Source organism: Echinops telfairi, unplaced genomic scaffold, assembly GCF_000313985.2.
Source record: "Echinops telfairi isolate 266 unplaced genomic scaffold, ASM31398v2 ScPeMD7_35;HRSCAF=133_0, whole genome shotgun sequence".
Classification (NCBI taxonomy): Eukaryota; Metazoa; Chordata; class Mammalia; order Afrosoricida; family Tenrecidae; genus Echinops; species Echinops telfairi.
Window position 1 is genome coordinate 150,208 of NW_022103932.1, and position 15,161 is coordinate 165,368.

Below are 15,161 nucleotides of genomic sequence, written 5' to 3' on the forward strand. Positions count from 1 at the left end.
CGGAAAACTTCCCCCTTGGTTTTTGATACTGCACAGTTTGCCAGTATTCTTCATTCCACTCGCTCCCATTGACTAATCCAGAGGAATGCAGTCTTCCTCACTGTTCCACTTCAATTTTCCTCTTTCTCTAACCTATACCTTTTCCTTGAGTGGTATTACCTCTGTCTTTTTCTCTAAACATCTTCATGGCGCTAATCCCTAAACATACACTAAAAGCCTATACTTACCTTGAAAGTCTCAAAAACACATTGTCACTTCACATGAATGTCCCCAAAGCAATATGAAATTGAATTTATTATCCCACTATAAACCCTTATTTTTCCAACATGCCCTCTCCTTTACCAAAAAAAAAATCAGATTGATTTTTGATTCCTTCTTCACTTTCCACACTAAAATCCTCAAAAGAATGCTGGCTATTCTACTGTCAGTCTGGACTTCAATCTCTTCTTTCTATTCTCTATGCTATCTGTATAGGATTTCCTACATAGTAAGGAATTCTAACAGTTCATTAACTCCAAACCCAATTCCTACTTCAATGTCTGTAACATGGGGGGAAAAAAAAAAGAGCTGATCATATTATTCACCTCAAAAACTTCCAGCCAACAAGCTTGAAAATTCCCTAGCAGTACATTTGAGGCCTTTTATCATCTCCCAAATCTGTTAATATAGTTTTGCCACATTATTTCAATCTTTATTTTTTAAAATCCCACACGACCTTTAAACTATCTCCTATGTTTGTGAGTTAACACTGAAGCTGTTTTCATGCTAGTTCTTTTTTTTTGTAGAATCTGACCACCCCTAAACCCTTGGCAGAACTAAACACTTTTTCTACACTGTCCCCACAGCACTTATGCTATTATAGCATTCAAAACACTGCAAAGTCGTCTCATGTTTACAATAGTCTTATCCCTCACCAGGATCTTTGTTTGAAAAATTAGCTTGCATTTACTTTTATAACCCTACATCATAGCATGATTCATGACATACATTAAGAAAAAAGGTTGTTGACAATTCTGTTTAAGGGAATATATGTCTAGACATAAACTTCTTAAGAGTAAAATCCGTTATTTAACAATAGAGCTTTGCTTACACAATCCATTGAAATATTTGTCCAGTGAATAAATTCAGAAAAATAATTATTCCAAACAGTATGGATATGGGCAGCTTAAGTTACAAACAAACAAAGCTCACTGTCATCAAATTAATTCTGACTCATGGCAACCCTGTAGGGCAGGGCAGAACTGCCCCTGTGGTTTTTTTGAGACTAACTCTTTACAGTAGTAGAAAGCCCCATCTTTTCCCTGTGGAGCGGCTTGTGGTTTTGAACTGCTAAACTTGTGATTAGCAGCCCAATCTGTAACCCACTCCACCACCAGGCTCCTAAACTTAACATAGGGCAAGTGATTTTAAGACAGTATTTAACTACTCTAAATTAACTCAAGTCTCCTAATCAAACTGTACACTTGAAAACTTGGGAAGCAGCAAAACTCATTATTTCTCATTAATATATGAGAAATCCCAGAGTAAATAAAAGGTATTAGAGATTAAAGAAGGTCTATTGAGATACAAAGTAAATTAGTGAATGCTTAAGCCTAAGGGATATGAAGATGATAACTAAAGGTATTGAGAATTTTTTTTTAAGTGAAGAAAATATATAATTGATCATGATAACTATTTGTGAATACACTAAAAATTACTCAAATGTAGTCTTTAAATGAGTGAGCTAATGGTATATAAATTATATCCAAAAAAGTTACTAAAAATGATTAAACAATTATCTCACTTTTCAAAAAAAGGAAATAAAAATTATTATGAATTATAAATAGATTGAATAGCAAAGCAAGTCAGGAAGTGACTAGGGTGGTATTATTACCTTCTGTAAATAAAAAAATTACAACAGATTAAAGAAATACAGTGAGATATAGCAAATGAAGATTTCTATTTAAAAAATGTCTCTTATGCATAAGCATTCATATAGGTAAGATAGACGGGTATCTATAGTTTTGGAGTATATTTGGACTATACCCACAAGTTGGCCACTAACCCAATCAAGATGTTAAAAAGGAATTCTAGGAAGTTCAACAACAAGATAAAAGTCAGAATAAAGAAGAAATAATCTCAACAGTTTAGAAAAAGAACCAACTTTCACGAATAAAATGGACTAGGGAGAAATGGAAAGTAGTTAGCTAATGGGGAGAAACAAAGCCAAACCCCAACTCACTGCTATTAAGCCAACTTTCAACTCAAAGTGTTACTTACTATTAGCCAGAGTAGAAGGCTGCAACTCTTACTGACGCAGATTGCCACGTTTTTCTCCTGTACAATGGCTGGAGGGTTTGAGCTACTAGATTATTTGTTTATCATCCAAATGCTTAACACCACGGTTTCTTAAATAGACTGGACTAGCCTTAATTTCCCAAAACCAGAACAAATATAAAACAAAGAAAAAATTCCAAAAGAAACCATTTTTGGATAGAGCGGGGAAAACAAAGATGCTTGAATAACGAAGAGATTATGTGTGCAAAACATAAAATTGTTTAAAAGGCAAAACATTATAAAACCAACCATCAGGCAATAGGAAAAAAAAAATCTGTTACTCTTCTTTGTTTCCCCGTATTTGCCTTTATGTTCCTTATTTGATGAAATATGTTTGAGTACTCACTCCATGCCAGCACCTTTAGTTGGCGCTGCACCAACCTCGCTACATGGCCAACCATGTGAAACATGCTTCCACACTCTTCATTTTGTCCATGTTGTCACACAGGCCCAAAGGTAAAAGTCAAGCAGCTCTCCCCAAATGGAAAATGCTGTCACCATGAAACCAGGTTCTCAGATCACAATGAATACATTGTAGGCTACCTGCAATACTTGGAGGAGTGACTCCTACCTGGATGGATGAATGGCTGCTGAAACTTCTCCCTTCATTGGAGGTGTCAATGAGCTGACATTAACTTAAATTCTCCATGATGGCATTTTCTGTCTGTAGGCCTCTTTTTGTGTTTCTCAGTCCTTTCTGGGAGGCCCATTTCTTTTAAAAATCTAATGTTTCCCCATCTTTTACAGTTAATGCAGGTCCTTCCCTTCCTTCAAAGTCTTCCCATTTCATTTAATGGGAACCTTCTGTCCCTGAGATTTAGCATTATCATCTATCTATTATCACTGGGCAATCAAAACTCCATTATTTTGTGATATCTGATATTTAACTTTTATGTATTTGTTTTTACCTACAAAGATCTTCATATCCTTCTAAACCAGGAACCTAAATTTGAACATACATTATTTTTTCCCTTCAGTGAATAAACTATTGATTCAGAACTTTGTACATAGATAGTTTTCAAAATGCAGTATCTGCAATCAGAGAGTTATGAGCTCATTATATTCTATAAACTCCTTTCGACAGATAATACAAAATGTTCAGTCAGATGATTTTAAATACTTTATAAACTATAGTAGGGCATGGGAGGCAGGAGAAAAACTGGGCTTTCTACTCACATTAAGAGTTACAGTCTCAAAAACTCTGGGGTCGCCGTGAGTCAACACTGACTCTACAGCAGTAAGGGAGAGCAAGGGAATGAAGTTGGAGAGTTGGACTAAGTATGTGCAGAATGTATATAATATTTGGGCCATTTCCCAGAAACCTCCTCTCTACCACACCCTAAATGTCCCCTTCGCTGCGAAAATTGAAAATCAGGGTTCTATTTGTAGGGTGGGCAGAGAAGCACTAGAGAGCCAGTTATTCAGGTTGGTGTGGTGATTTCTCTCTCTCCAGGGAGAATCTTAATAAAATTTCTCTATGTGAAAACCCCATTCTGGGCCTCTCAAAGTAAATCCTTATTTTAGGAAGACAGGAGCTCCAGAAACATTTTTGGCCAGCTAAGGCAAGAGAAAGAATGTTCCCATGTCCTACAACAATATCATGGCTAGTTTGTAATGATAATCAGTTCAAGTAAATGTGAATCAAGGAAACTGTTCAACTGAGAAATGACAGAAGGTTTTATTAATTTAAAAAGTGTATATACTCAAGTATAAGCCGACCCAAATATCTCCCGAGGCACCTAATATTACCACAAAAACTGCATTAAAAATGTGCTGGAAAACTCGGCTTATGCACGAGTATATACGGTAAGATTCTATATCTGAAACTTTCAAGCACTGTATATTGTTTTCTTGCTGCCTTCATGAGCATTTATTTGCAGGTCTGCATCGTCCAATGGTGTTGCTGAGAGCTAGTGCTGACTTGGTGGCAGTGGGAAAAAGAATTGTTACAAAGGCTGTGGAATTTTATCTTAGGCCACTGTATCTCACAAACACAGCCAAGATGCAGTTATACTTTATGGGTCTTCTGAGCATTCTCCAACCCTCGAATTACCATCTTTACTAGGCTGGCACTTTTTTGTAAATTCCCAAAACTATGCAAGAAGTCTTTTGACCTGCTATCTTTCTTAGCTAATTCTTATCCAAAGAATTTAGCAATGGATCCAGGACAGACTTTTAGCCCCTGTGAGGAGGCATTATAACAGTTTTCCAGGAGTTAATCCCCTGTAAAGAGACATTATAATAATTTCTATTACAGTAGGTCTCAACAGATAGGGGCGAGGTAAGGCTAACCAATAAGGACCAGTTAATTCTGGAAGCCCAGGTTTGGGAAGGGAACCTCCCATCCAAACAGGGTGTTGTTGTTTTTTAACATGGTTAAGAGACCAGAGGATTCTTGAAGTCTACCATGTTCTCTTCTGATCTTTTTCAAATGGAAAACCAAAATTTAAGACCTCCAACTATAGCTCTGGAATACAAATTTAATCCTCAGACCCTAAAGAAAGAGTGTTCTTTGTAATAAATGGCGGGAAATTAGGCCTGAAGACAGTGGTCTGTCTACATTATAATGGTAAACTATTCACCATTAACCAAAGCTCTCAAGGGAACCACGGGGCATGTTAAAAGTTACAAGGGGCTATAATAAAACCTACTTACCTGGATCCTGAGAGTCCCATAGGAAAAATGGTGATAAGAGTTAAGTTTAGAAATCTGTCCCAAGACATCACGAGGAAACGTCAATGGTTGGGGATAAGTTTGGCAATTCTAGATCTCTGGTAAGTATTGAGAAAACAAAGAGAGGACTGCCCACAAGAAACCTTGTCTGCTTGCCTTTGAACCAGCTCATTATAGATCAGGAGAGTTGAAATACTTTAAATTTTAAAAGCACATAATAATAATTGTAAAATCCTTTAAAGACGTTAGATTTCTAATTCTTCCAAGGATGCCTAATGACGGTCAGTTTGGGTCTGGTCTTACATTTACCACCTCTTATTATATAATCCTTAGCATCTTCTGCCCTAGTCTCGCAGGTCATATTTGCCTTAGTGGATATATACAAATACCAGGTACAAATTCTTGGTCCATCTTTCTCACCTACAGAAGACCAAATTCTTGACTTGGTGGCCAAAGCAGCTGCAGGACTGAACCTACCAATTATGCACCCTCATGCAACAACCCTTGAGCAGTCTCCTTTCTGATGGGTGACTCACCTGCAAATACAATCTAACTATCCGCACATGGGCTACATGTTATATCTTTTAATCTGAAATTTTATTAATTACCTGTCTTTAATTACCTTTTGCCTTTTAGGGGGATAGATACTTGGATTAAGAATCCTTCTGTTGAACTGTCAAAATCTTTAGCAAATGCTGGTAAACTAATGCAGTGTTAAATATCTCCCAAGAAAATGTTAGTTATTTGATTCTGCCTCACACTTTATAAACTTTTGCAAGATTTTACTTCATGTAATAAAGTAAAATTATGAGCTCCCATTTGTTATTGGACTACCTCACTTAAAGCCTAGCTAAATGATAGATTACTTGTGTGGCACACAGTTGCCAAAGCACTATTCTCACTTGCCTTTCAAGGAAAATACATGCTTTGTATTCAAGAAAAAAACATAAGCCTTTCCTTAAACTTTAAGTATGTGGTGCCAAGAAGTTATAAAAAAATTGCAACTGCAGCACTGCATGTTGTAAAATGAGAATAAGAGAGAAATCTCTTAATCTAACACTCAGGGTGGGATGGGGCATTTTTAAAAGCTTTAATCCCGAGTTATGTTAGAGTTAAATTTAAAGTCTTTAAAATTTATCAAGCAACCCATACCGCGAGGCATGGTGCACAACAGCAATGCCTAAGCTGTATTGCCAAAATGTCCCAACAATAGCAGCTTTGAGCTTTATTTTCATTAGTCATACTATACTATACACTTTACTATTACTATACTGTAGAGCCTGTACACTACAGAGTCTGTATAGCAGTCACTGTAAATACACTCATTGTGGCACACAGATGGATAAAACAGGGACAGCAGAAGACATACACAGAATTAGACAATGGTTCACATAACTACACACTATTACGGTCCTACAGACGCCAGATTTACTGAAGGAGCTGCCATCAAGAAGAGGCACATAAATAAATTAGGTCAGCTTTAGAAGGGATAGTAATTGGCTTATCTCCATTCCACTCAAAGTATTATTTTTCACTACTGCCTCATATTTAGCAGAGGAAAAAAGTGGCTTAGACCAAGGTGATGAACATAAGCTCTGATCAACGCTAGGAATTTTCCTGGTGAAGACAGACAAAATGGTATCTGGTGGAACGGCACCACTGTGAGTTTAAAAAACCCGCTGTGGCCATCATCTTTAGCCCAGCCAACTCTAACTCTTACTGCCATCTATTCAATGCTGGCTCACAGGACTCCCTATAGGTTTCTGAGACTGTAACTGTTTATACCGTAGGAGTAGAAAGCCCGATCTTCAGTTTCCGATCAGGAGAAATGAATGTGGCCGTGTCAGAAGCCACAACCTGCACACAGAGGCCTACTTTCATCCTGTGCCTTGAATCAGTTCAAAATCCATCTTCAATACTCAGAAGCCACAACCTGCACACAGAGGCCTACTTTCATCCTATGCCTTGAATCAGTTCAAAATCTATCTTCAATACTCTCTGTATACACTTATTTCTAGCACAAAAAACTATGAGTGGCCAACAAAAATCCAAGAGAAAGCAAAGAGAAATAGTGCTCTTATAGAGTGAGACATGCATGCAGACACACACACATACACAAATTATGTAGTGTGTCTAAAAGTGTCCTCAGAGCTAGAAACTGTCGAAAAGGAAGTTTTCTTTATCCTGTCATTTCAGCCCGTTAGACCAACCAACCTCTTCCTGTCTTTACAATATAAAGTTTAAGAATTTATTATGAAGAAACACACAGAATAATTTATGTTATCAGTATTGTTCTTAGACACGCATGGCATTGATGGGTGCCAATCCACTTGTCACCTCTTTTCTTTTGCCTCATTATAACTAAGAATTCCCCCTAGGGCAACCTTTGTGTGTGACTGTTGGAATTTTCTGAAAGAACAAAAACAATCAATCCTGTAGGACTCAGACTGCTACCCAGTATCTATGAATGACTTGCAGCCTCAAATCCAGCATCTTTACCTGAAAGAGCTTACTTCTCTTTAATGTAGACCAGATTGAGAAAGTTTTACTCAGATAGGCAGGGTGATGATATACTATGTCCCATACAAGCAGGTAGTAGCTATGGGCGAGAGCCTTGTCCCTGACCCCATAAAAAAATTCTTTGTAATCTCTCAAGGGGAAATGTGGTAGGGCATGTGAGCAAAGACAGAAATCTCAACTGAACTTGTGCAGAATCCGTGCAGTATGTTGGGATTACATTTCCCAAAAGCCCTTGTTACCCCACCAGAATTTCCCCTTCCCTGTGAACAGCTGGGTTCCACCTGCAAGGCGGGCAGAGAAGAATCACAGGGTCAGTCATACAGGCTAGTGTGGTAATTTCTCTCTCTCCCTGGAGATTCTCGATAAAATTTCTCTATGCAAAAATCCCATTCTGTACCTCTCCAGGAAACCTTCATTTGAGGAAGGCAAGAACCTGACCCACTAAGTAATAAACTATCTGTTGCACTAGTCAGTCCCAGTTTATTTCCTCTTTGCTTGGAGAAAATAGATGCATCCACCAGTAAAGATATTTTAAGGGGATTTTTAAGTAGCACTATTTATTCTTATAATACGTAAAAGTAGTACATTTAAGTCTTAAATGCAGTATTATTAAATAATAAAAAAGTTCTAGTGTCAAATTTTAGCTGTTACAATTCCACTTCTGTGTTAAGGCTCTAGCTTCTGTAATTTTAGTCTGATAAAAATCAAACCAAGCCCAAATAAAGTTCTGCTGAAGCATTTACCCCTTTAAAACTTTTTATAAATTAAATGTCAACAAATTCTTGTAGAATCAAAATTTCAGGAACTGTGTTATCTCCTGGTATAGTTATATAAAGTAGGAAAAAATTCACTCTCTATATATCACATTAAACAAAGTTTCCCAGAAAAATAAGCTAATGCCCTTAATACTTAAAAAAAAACCAACTCATATATTCATGAATAAAACTTGATTTCATCTGTTCTGAAGAAAATTAAAATGGTCACTTACGTTTTTGTGATTAACGCATTTCATAAGGACTAGTTCTCTGTAAGCACGCTTAGCATGAGTTTGATTCTGAAATGGCCGGCTTAGCTTCTTGATGGCAACATTTCTTTCAAGAATGGCATCATAAGCTGCACTGCAATTAGAAAATTTAAAAGACAACCAAAAACTCAGCAGAAATCTACAGAATTCCTAAAACACCCATGTAGATCCTTAGTGTCATAAAGATACTTGAAATGGAATCAAATTCCTTGTCTATCCACATTTCTCCTTTATTTATGAGATTGAAATAAAGTGCTACTACAAAATAACAGAAACATTAAACCAAAAGTATATCAAAAGTGATACACTGATTCGTGACATAACCTTCATTAGGTCTATATATTTCTGAAGGCCATATTTCCATCCTTAAAATCTTTCTCCAAAGAATTTAAGAATTTACTCTTTAATATATACTACATCAAAACAGATATTTTGATATCTCTGAGGAACTTAAACTGTAATCCTTTCAATGTTCTTTGAATTTTTGAGGGGAGAAACAAAAAGTCTGAAGGGAAAAGATCAAGCTGTCGGGTGGACGAGATACAATTTCCCAGCAAAATTCCAGAGGCCAACCCTCAAGAATAAGCATGTGCACTGTTACGATGGGGAAAAAAATCTGTGCAACTTCCCAAGCCTTTTTCTGACTAATGCAGTTTTTAATTTTTTTCTTTCTTTCTCCCCCCACCCCCAATTTCTTCATTATAAGCCTTAGTCATTATTCTGTGTCATTTGGCAAAATCTACCAAGATTACCCTTTTTGGAATCTCACAAAACAGTTGCCATAACCTTCTAAGCTAACTGGCCTCTCTGCCTGGAATTGGCAGCTGGCCAGTTGGTGTAGCAGATTATGTATTTGGCTACTAACCGCAAGATTAGTGGTTTAAAACTATCAGCCACTCTGCAGCGTAAAAATGAGGCTTTCTACTTCCATAAAAAGTTTCAGGGCAGTTTTAAAACCCACAAGGGTAGTTTTACTGTTTTCTATAGAGTCACGGTGAGTAAAAGATTCAATGGCAGTGAGTTTGGTTTTGGGTTGAAAGCAGGTTAGATGGAGCCCTGGTGGTGTATTAGGTTACACCAGAAGGCCAACTATTCAAACACACGGATCACTACTCAGGAGAAGCACGAGGTTTTCTGCTCCTGGAAAGATTTATAGCCTTGGAAAGTCACAGGGGGCAGTTCTACTTTGTCCTATGCAATGGCAGTGAGTTTGGTTTTGGAAGTAGAATAAGAAAAAGTGTATAACTGAGAAGACGGTCTGCAGTCATCCACTGATAGCAGAGACACATTTACGTCCTGTTTAGAATAAACCTAGCCACTTAGAAATTAGACCCCTAGTAGCAATACTCTTTAACACTCTTCCTCGCAACCACCAGTATAAAATAAAAGCACTACCAACTGGTTGATTCCGACTAATGGCATATAGGGTTTCCAAAGTTGTAAATCTTTAGAGAAACAGTCGCATCGCCTATAGCGCAGCTGGTGGGTTTCAACTGCTGATCATAGAGCCAGTGGTCTGACACTTACCTGACAGCGTCACCAGACTTACATCTACAATCAGACAACACTTTTCCAGCAAATTTGTGTTATTTCCTGTGGCCAATTAGTGATAGCAACTGATAATGACTGTTTTGATCCTTTTTAACATGGTTACATCTATAGTATTTATATGCATATATATACATATATATACACACCATAAATATAAATACTTTAAATCTTACTCTAAAATGCTATATTTAGGAGTATGTTCTGCCTAAATTAAAAAAAAACAAAGTAAAAAAACCAAACATTAGGAATTATGCAAAATAATTAAAATTTTTGATTACCTTCAGATAAAGCAAGTTTTATTTTCAAATTCATTCTATTTATTTTTAATCTACCAAATCAAAGAAGCATTTTAAAATCTAATAGTTTAAAAGTATCTGAGTAGATTCATTCCATTATTCTGTATTCAAAGAAATTAGATTTCTGGCTAGTTATTCCTACATGTGCACAAATCAGGATCACCTGGGTATCCAAGGAGCAATTCAAGCTCAATGAGTCATTCTATTCATGGGTCAGGCCGCAAAGCTATTCTCTTCCTCACCCCCAGTGTGTATGTTGATTGAGACCATATAAAAATTTTTGTTTAATACTTGTATATTTCATAATATTTCAAAATTGTAATTATTATATCAGTGAAATTGTGAAGATAATTATTCCCGAGGACAACGCTAGTCAAGAGTAGTATTTTTAGAAGTCTGTGAGGTTAGGCAAAGATACCAAAAAGCTTATATATCTTTAAATACTATCAAATATTTTAGAAATAATGTAATTTGCACAAAAACCCTGTAAATTCCGTGATAAAATAGGCATTAAATGTCAAGAATACAAATCTAGTGAATCATAGAGCTAAAATATTAAGTGAGTTGCTTTTCTGAATCCTTGTAATATTGCATACATCACATGATTTTAAGATGAACTTGTGGCTCTTTATGATCTTAAATTGACAATCAGACAATACCAGTTTGGAAAAATGATTCGTCTTTCCACAATTTTTTATATTAGTAATTACTACAAGAATCCAGAACAGAGGAAAAATCAGTTCCCATGTTCTAATTTTTTACTTATGCATATACACATAAATATATGGCATTATTTTGCAAATGTTAAAGTATACATAAATATATGTAGATTTTAGACATTTAAACTGAACACTACATTTCTGAGATTATACAGACCTAGTTCATGATGCAACGATAAAGTCAACAAGCAGAACAGAAAACTTCAAAGGGCAGTTGGAGAACACAGTAAAATATTTTAAGAAAATGTTCAAAGACCTAGAAGTAGGAAAGCAAAAAGGAAGAGCACACTCAACTTACCTGAAACTGAACGAACTCAAGAAAAAAATTCCAACTTCGAGTTGCACTACTGAAAGATTCTATGGGCAAAACATTGAACAATGCAGGGACCGTCAAAAGAAGATGGAAAGAACACACAAGAGTCACTGTACCAAAAAGAACTCATCGACATTCTACCATTTCAAGAGGTAGCATACGGTCAAGACCAATGGTACTGAAGGAAGAAATTCAAACTCTGCCGAAGACATTAGCCAAGGAAAGGCTTTAGTAATTAACCAATTTAAATGTTTCTAGAAGCTGATGAAGCACTGGGCCCGTTCACACGTCTGTGCCGGGAGATGTGGAAGTCAGCTACTTGACCAACTGACTAGAAAAGATCCATATTTGTGTCCATTCCAGTTTGATTTCTGTGTATTCCATCTGGAGAAGCCTATGTGTATAGTTGCATTTTGTGTTGTTGGAAAAATATTATTTGCTATGAAAAAATAATTATTAATGCATCTTGATTTAATCAATTTCAGACTGTAGACTTTGATAGAATTCTTTAATTTCTTCATCACTAGCTTTCATGGTTGGTGCATAAATCTGAATAATAGTTTTTTAATGCAGATATATATAATTCTCTGACAGCACTGTCCATTAAGGCAGATCTTGAAATGTCTTCTTTGACAGTGAATGTAATCCCATTCCTCTTTATTTGTGTCATTCCCGGCATAGTAAACCCTATGATTTTCTGATTCAAAATGGCCAATACCAGTCCATTTCAATTCCCTAATGCCTAGAATATCAATCTCTATGTGTTTCACTTTATTTTTGACAACTTCTAGTTCTCCCAGATTTATACTTGGTACATTCCAAGTTCCAACTATTAATTAATGCTTGCAGCTGGTTTATCCTTTTGACTTGTTCCCATTAGCAAATGGAGATCTTCTTACCCCCAAGAGGATTTACTCCATTCGTCACCATTGCCAATTCTACTTTGAGAAAGCAGCACCTTCTCAGTAGCATTTCAAGTGCCTTCAGACGGAAGAGGCTCATTCTCCAGCACAATCTCTGACAATGTTCTGCTTCCATTCATTTGGTCTTCAGCATCTGACAGTGTTTAGATGCTATGCAAATGGCTTTCAGGAGCTTCTTCCTCTGAAGTACAAATATCCTCTGACAAACCTATTTGTGAGCATAGTACTACCCCATTCTTTCGCCCGCTCATTCAACATACATGTCCATACATGCAGCCACTTATGGAACATTATTACAGGATTATGTATATGATAGTATTTATCTGTTACCTCTAACTCTTGCAATTTGCCTGTGTCTTCCCCTGCCTCCATCATGTTTTACAACCTCTCTTGTTCCATATTGCCTTCGTCACACAAGTTAACATGTGTCTACCCTTTAACTAATTAACTTACACTCTTTTCTATTCCCACTTCTGGTAATCACAAGATTATTTCTTTTAGTGCAAAAAGTTTTACTTGTCGTTGTACAATAGTGATCTTATACAACAGTCAGCCTTTGTGATTGACTAATTTCACTTAGCATGTCCTCCAGATTCATCCATGTTATAAGGTGTTTGAAAGATTCACTCCTAATCCTTAACCTTATATAGGATTCCATTGTGTGTGTTTGTTTACTCATTCATTAATTTAAGGACAGTTACATTACTTCTATCTGTTTGCTATTGTGAATATAGTCCTGGATCAAACACAGGTGTGTGTATATCTATTCTTGCCTTTCTGAGGCCCCTTCTTATTAGCTGACTTTCACTGTTACCGCAAAATAAGATTTCTAAAATTCCAGAGGTTCATTTTAATGTGACACTGATGCTTCTTATTAAATAGCTTTAAGAATGGATGTACAAATGCAATTAAGCATGCCACTTACTCTTTCCTGAAATAGATATTTGTCTTTATATGTTTTTGAACAAATATTAATCATTGTGTATACATAAAGATGACAATGTTGATTTATAAATAAATGATTTTATAATAAAAGATAATTAGTACCTGAACAAAATCACTTATCTCAATATTTTAATGCAACTTAAATGGTACCACATATCTATAAGGTGAAAAGAGAAAAAAGTAGCAGTTATTAATTTTTAACTTTTTAAAAGGAAAAACTTACCAGACAATTCCTTGAGCTCCAGATCCTATAGGTTTTAAATTCTGATATCGTTTCAGAACTGTAAATGTAGAATCACCAATCTCTACACTATAAAAATTGCTGTCCCGTTTGCTTCTGCTCATGATGGCACTTTTGATGGCTTCATCCAAAATTTCACTTAGGGGCTGCAAATTGGAACAAAATATGGCGTAATATAATGAAACTTTTTTAAGGCTCTGAAAGTAAAAACATTTCTATGAAACCATAAAAATATTAAACAAAATCTTTATTCACATGCTGTAATGTGACTGTTTCTTAACATAGCCTCCCATCTCGGTCTATATACTTCTGAAGGCAAGGCACCTCTCTAACCCATTCCCAAATAATTCTGCACTCTTTAATTTACCTCCCATCAAGAGGGCAGTGATGGCATCACCAAAGGACTCAACATGGGTTCCTTTGAGATGTTCTCAAGTTGTGAGAACAAAAAGAAGTTCCAAAAAACAGTTCCCATAGCCTCAAACAGAAAAGGACGAGCTGATCCCGTGGATACCACTGCTTTGATTAGAACTGGCTCTCTAGATTGTGCTGGCAGTTTAGAGCTGCTGACCTTGTTAGCAGCCCAATGAGTATCCTATTATGCCACCAGAGCTCCTAATGCATGACATAAACTCACTTTCAAACATAATGAAACACACACAAATAGCAAAATAGTTAACTGAGACATTCTAAAATCAGATAATTTTATGTATCAAAAGATTTTATCAAGAGTAAAGAGAATCCACATATTGGGGACAATTTTCCTACAACAAAGACATGGGACGAATCTCTCAAAACTACAGGAAACTGATACCTCAACATGAGAAACAGGAATAAACTATTTACAAAATGGGCAAAGGACATGAACAGTTCATCAGAGATGACATCTCTGCAGCCAAAAATCAAAAGAAGAAATGTTGGCAATCACTGACCATCAGAGAGATGCAGATAAAATTTGCATGGTAACCTCACATTGATATTGACAGCAAAGTTCAAACAAACAAAAAATAAATTATGGAGAGAATCTAGAACCCACACACACTGTTAGTGGGGCTGTAAAACTATGGAAACCAATGTGGAAAATGGTATGGCGCTTCCTCAAACAACTGGGCAGAGAAATGCCATGTGACCTAATAATCCTTTTACTTGGTAAAAGTGTTGAAATAAAGTGTTGTAACATGAATAGATATATGTAATGTGCAGAGCAGCACTATTCAAAATAGCAAGAAGATGGAAACAACTTCAAAGGAAAGGCTGGAAGCTGAGAATACCATAAAGATGTTGGATTTTGCGTCACTGACTATGCAAAGGCATTCGACCAGGTGGTTTATAACAAACAATGCGTACCATTTGCAAAAATGTGAATTCCAGGACATTTCGTTATACTCCTATAGAAAATGTACAGGAACTAAGAGGCAATCTTTCAAACAATACAAGGGGATATTATATGGTTTAAAATAAGGAAAGGTGGGCATAGCACTGCATACTTTTTCCATACTTATTCATTTAGTATACTGAAGAGCTAATCCCCGGAGATGGGCTGCATTAAGAAAACCATGGCGGAATAGTGCCTAGGGTCTTAAAGGCTTGTTTTCAAACAAGTAGCTGGCCAATACCAGTCCATTTCAATTCCCTAATGC

The 15,161-nt window shown here is 36.3% G+C and overlaps 1 protein-coding gene across 4 annotated transcripts in view; it reads right to left on the reverse strand.

Moving 5' to 3' along the window:
• Positions 1-15,161, reverse strand: part of MAPK8 (mitogen-activated protein kinase 8) — an 84,572-nt gene that overhangs the window by 29,002 nt on the left and 40,409 nt on the right. For all 4 annotated transcript variants that reach the window (XM_004716761.2, XM_004716762.3, XM_045290248.1 and 1 more), the window contains exons 3-4: positions 13,504-13,667; positions 8,498-8,627 (exon numbers count right to left, since the gene is read on the reverse strand). In XM_004716761.2, the coding sequence (XP_004716818.1) occupies positions 8,498-8,627; positions 13,504-13,625 (252 nt within the window). In that variant the 5' untranslated portion in view covers positions 13,626-13,667. The remainder of the gene's footprint in view (positions 1-8,497; positions 8,628-13,503; positions 13,668-15,161) is intronic.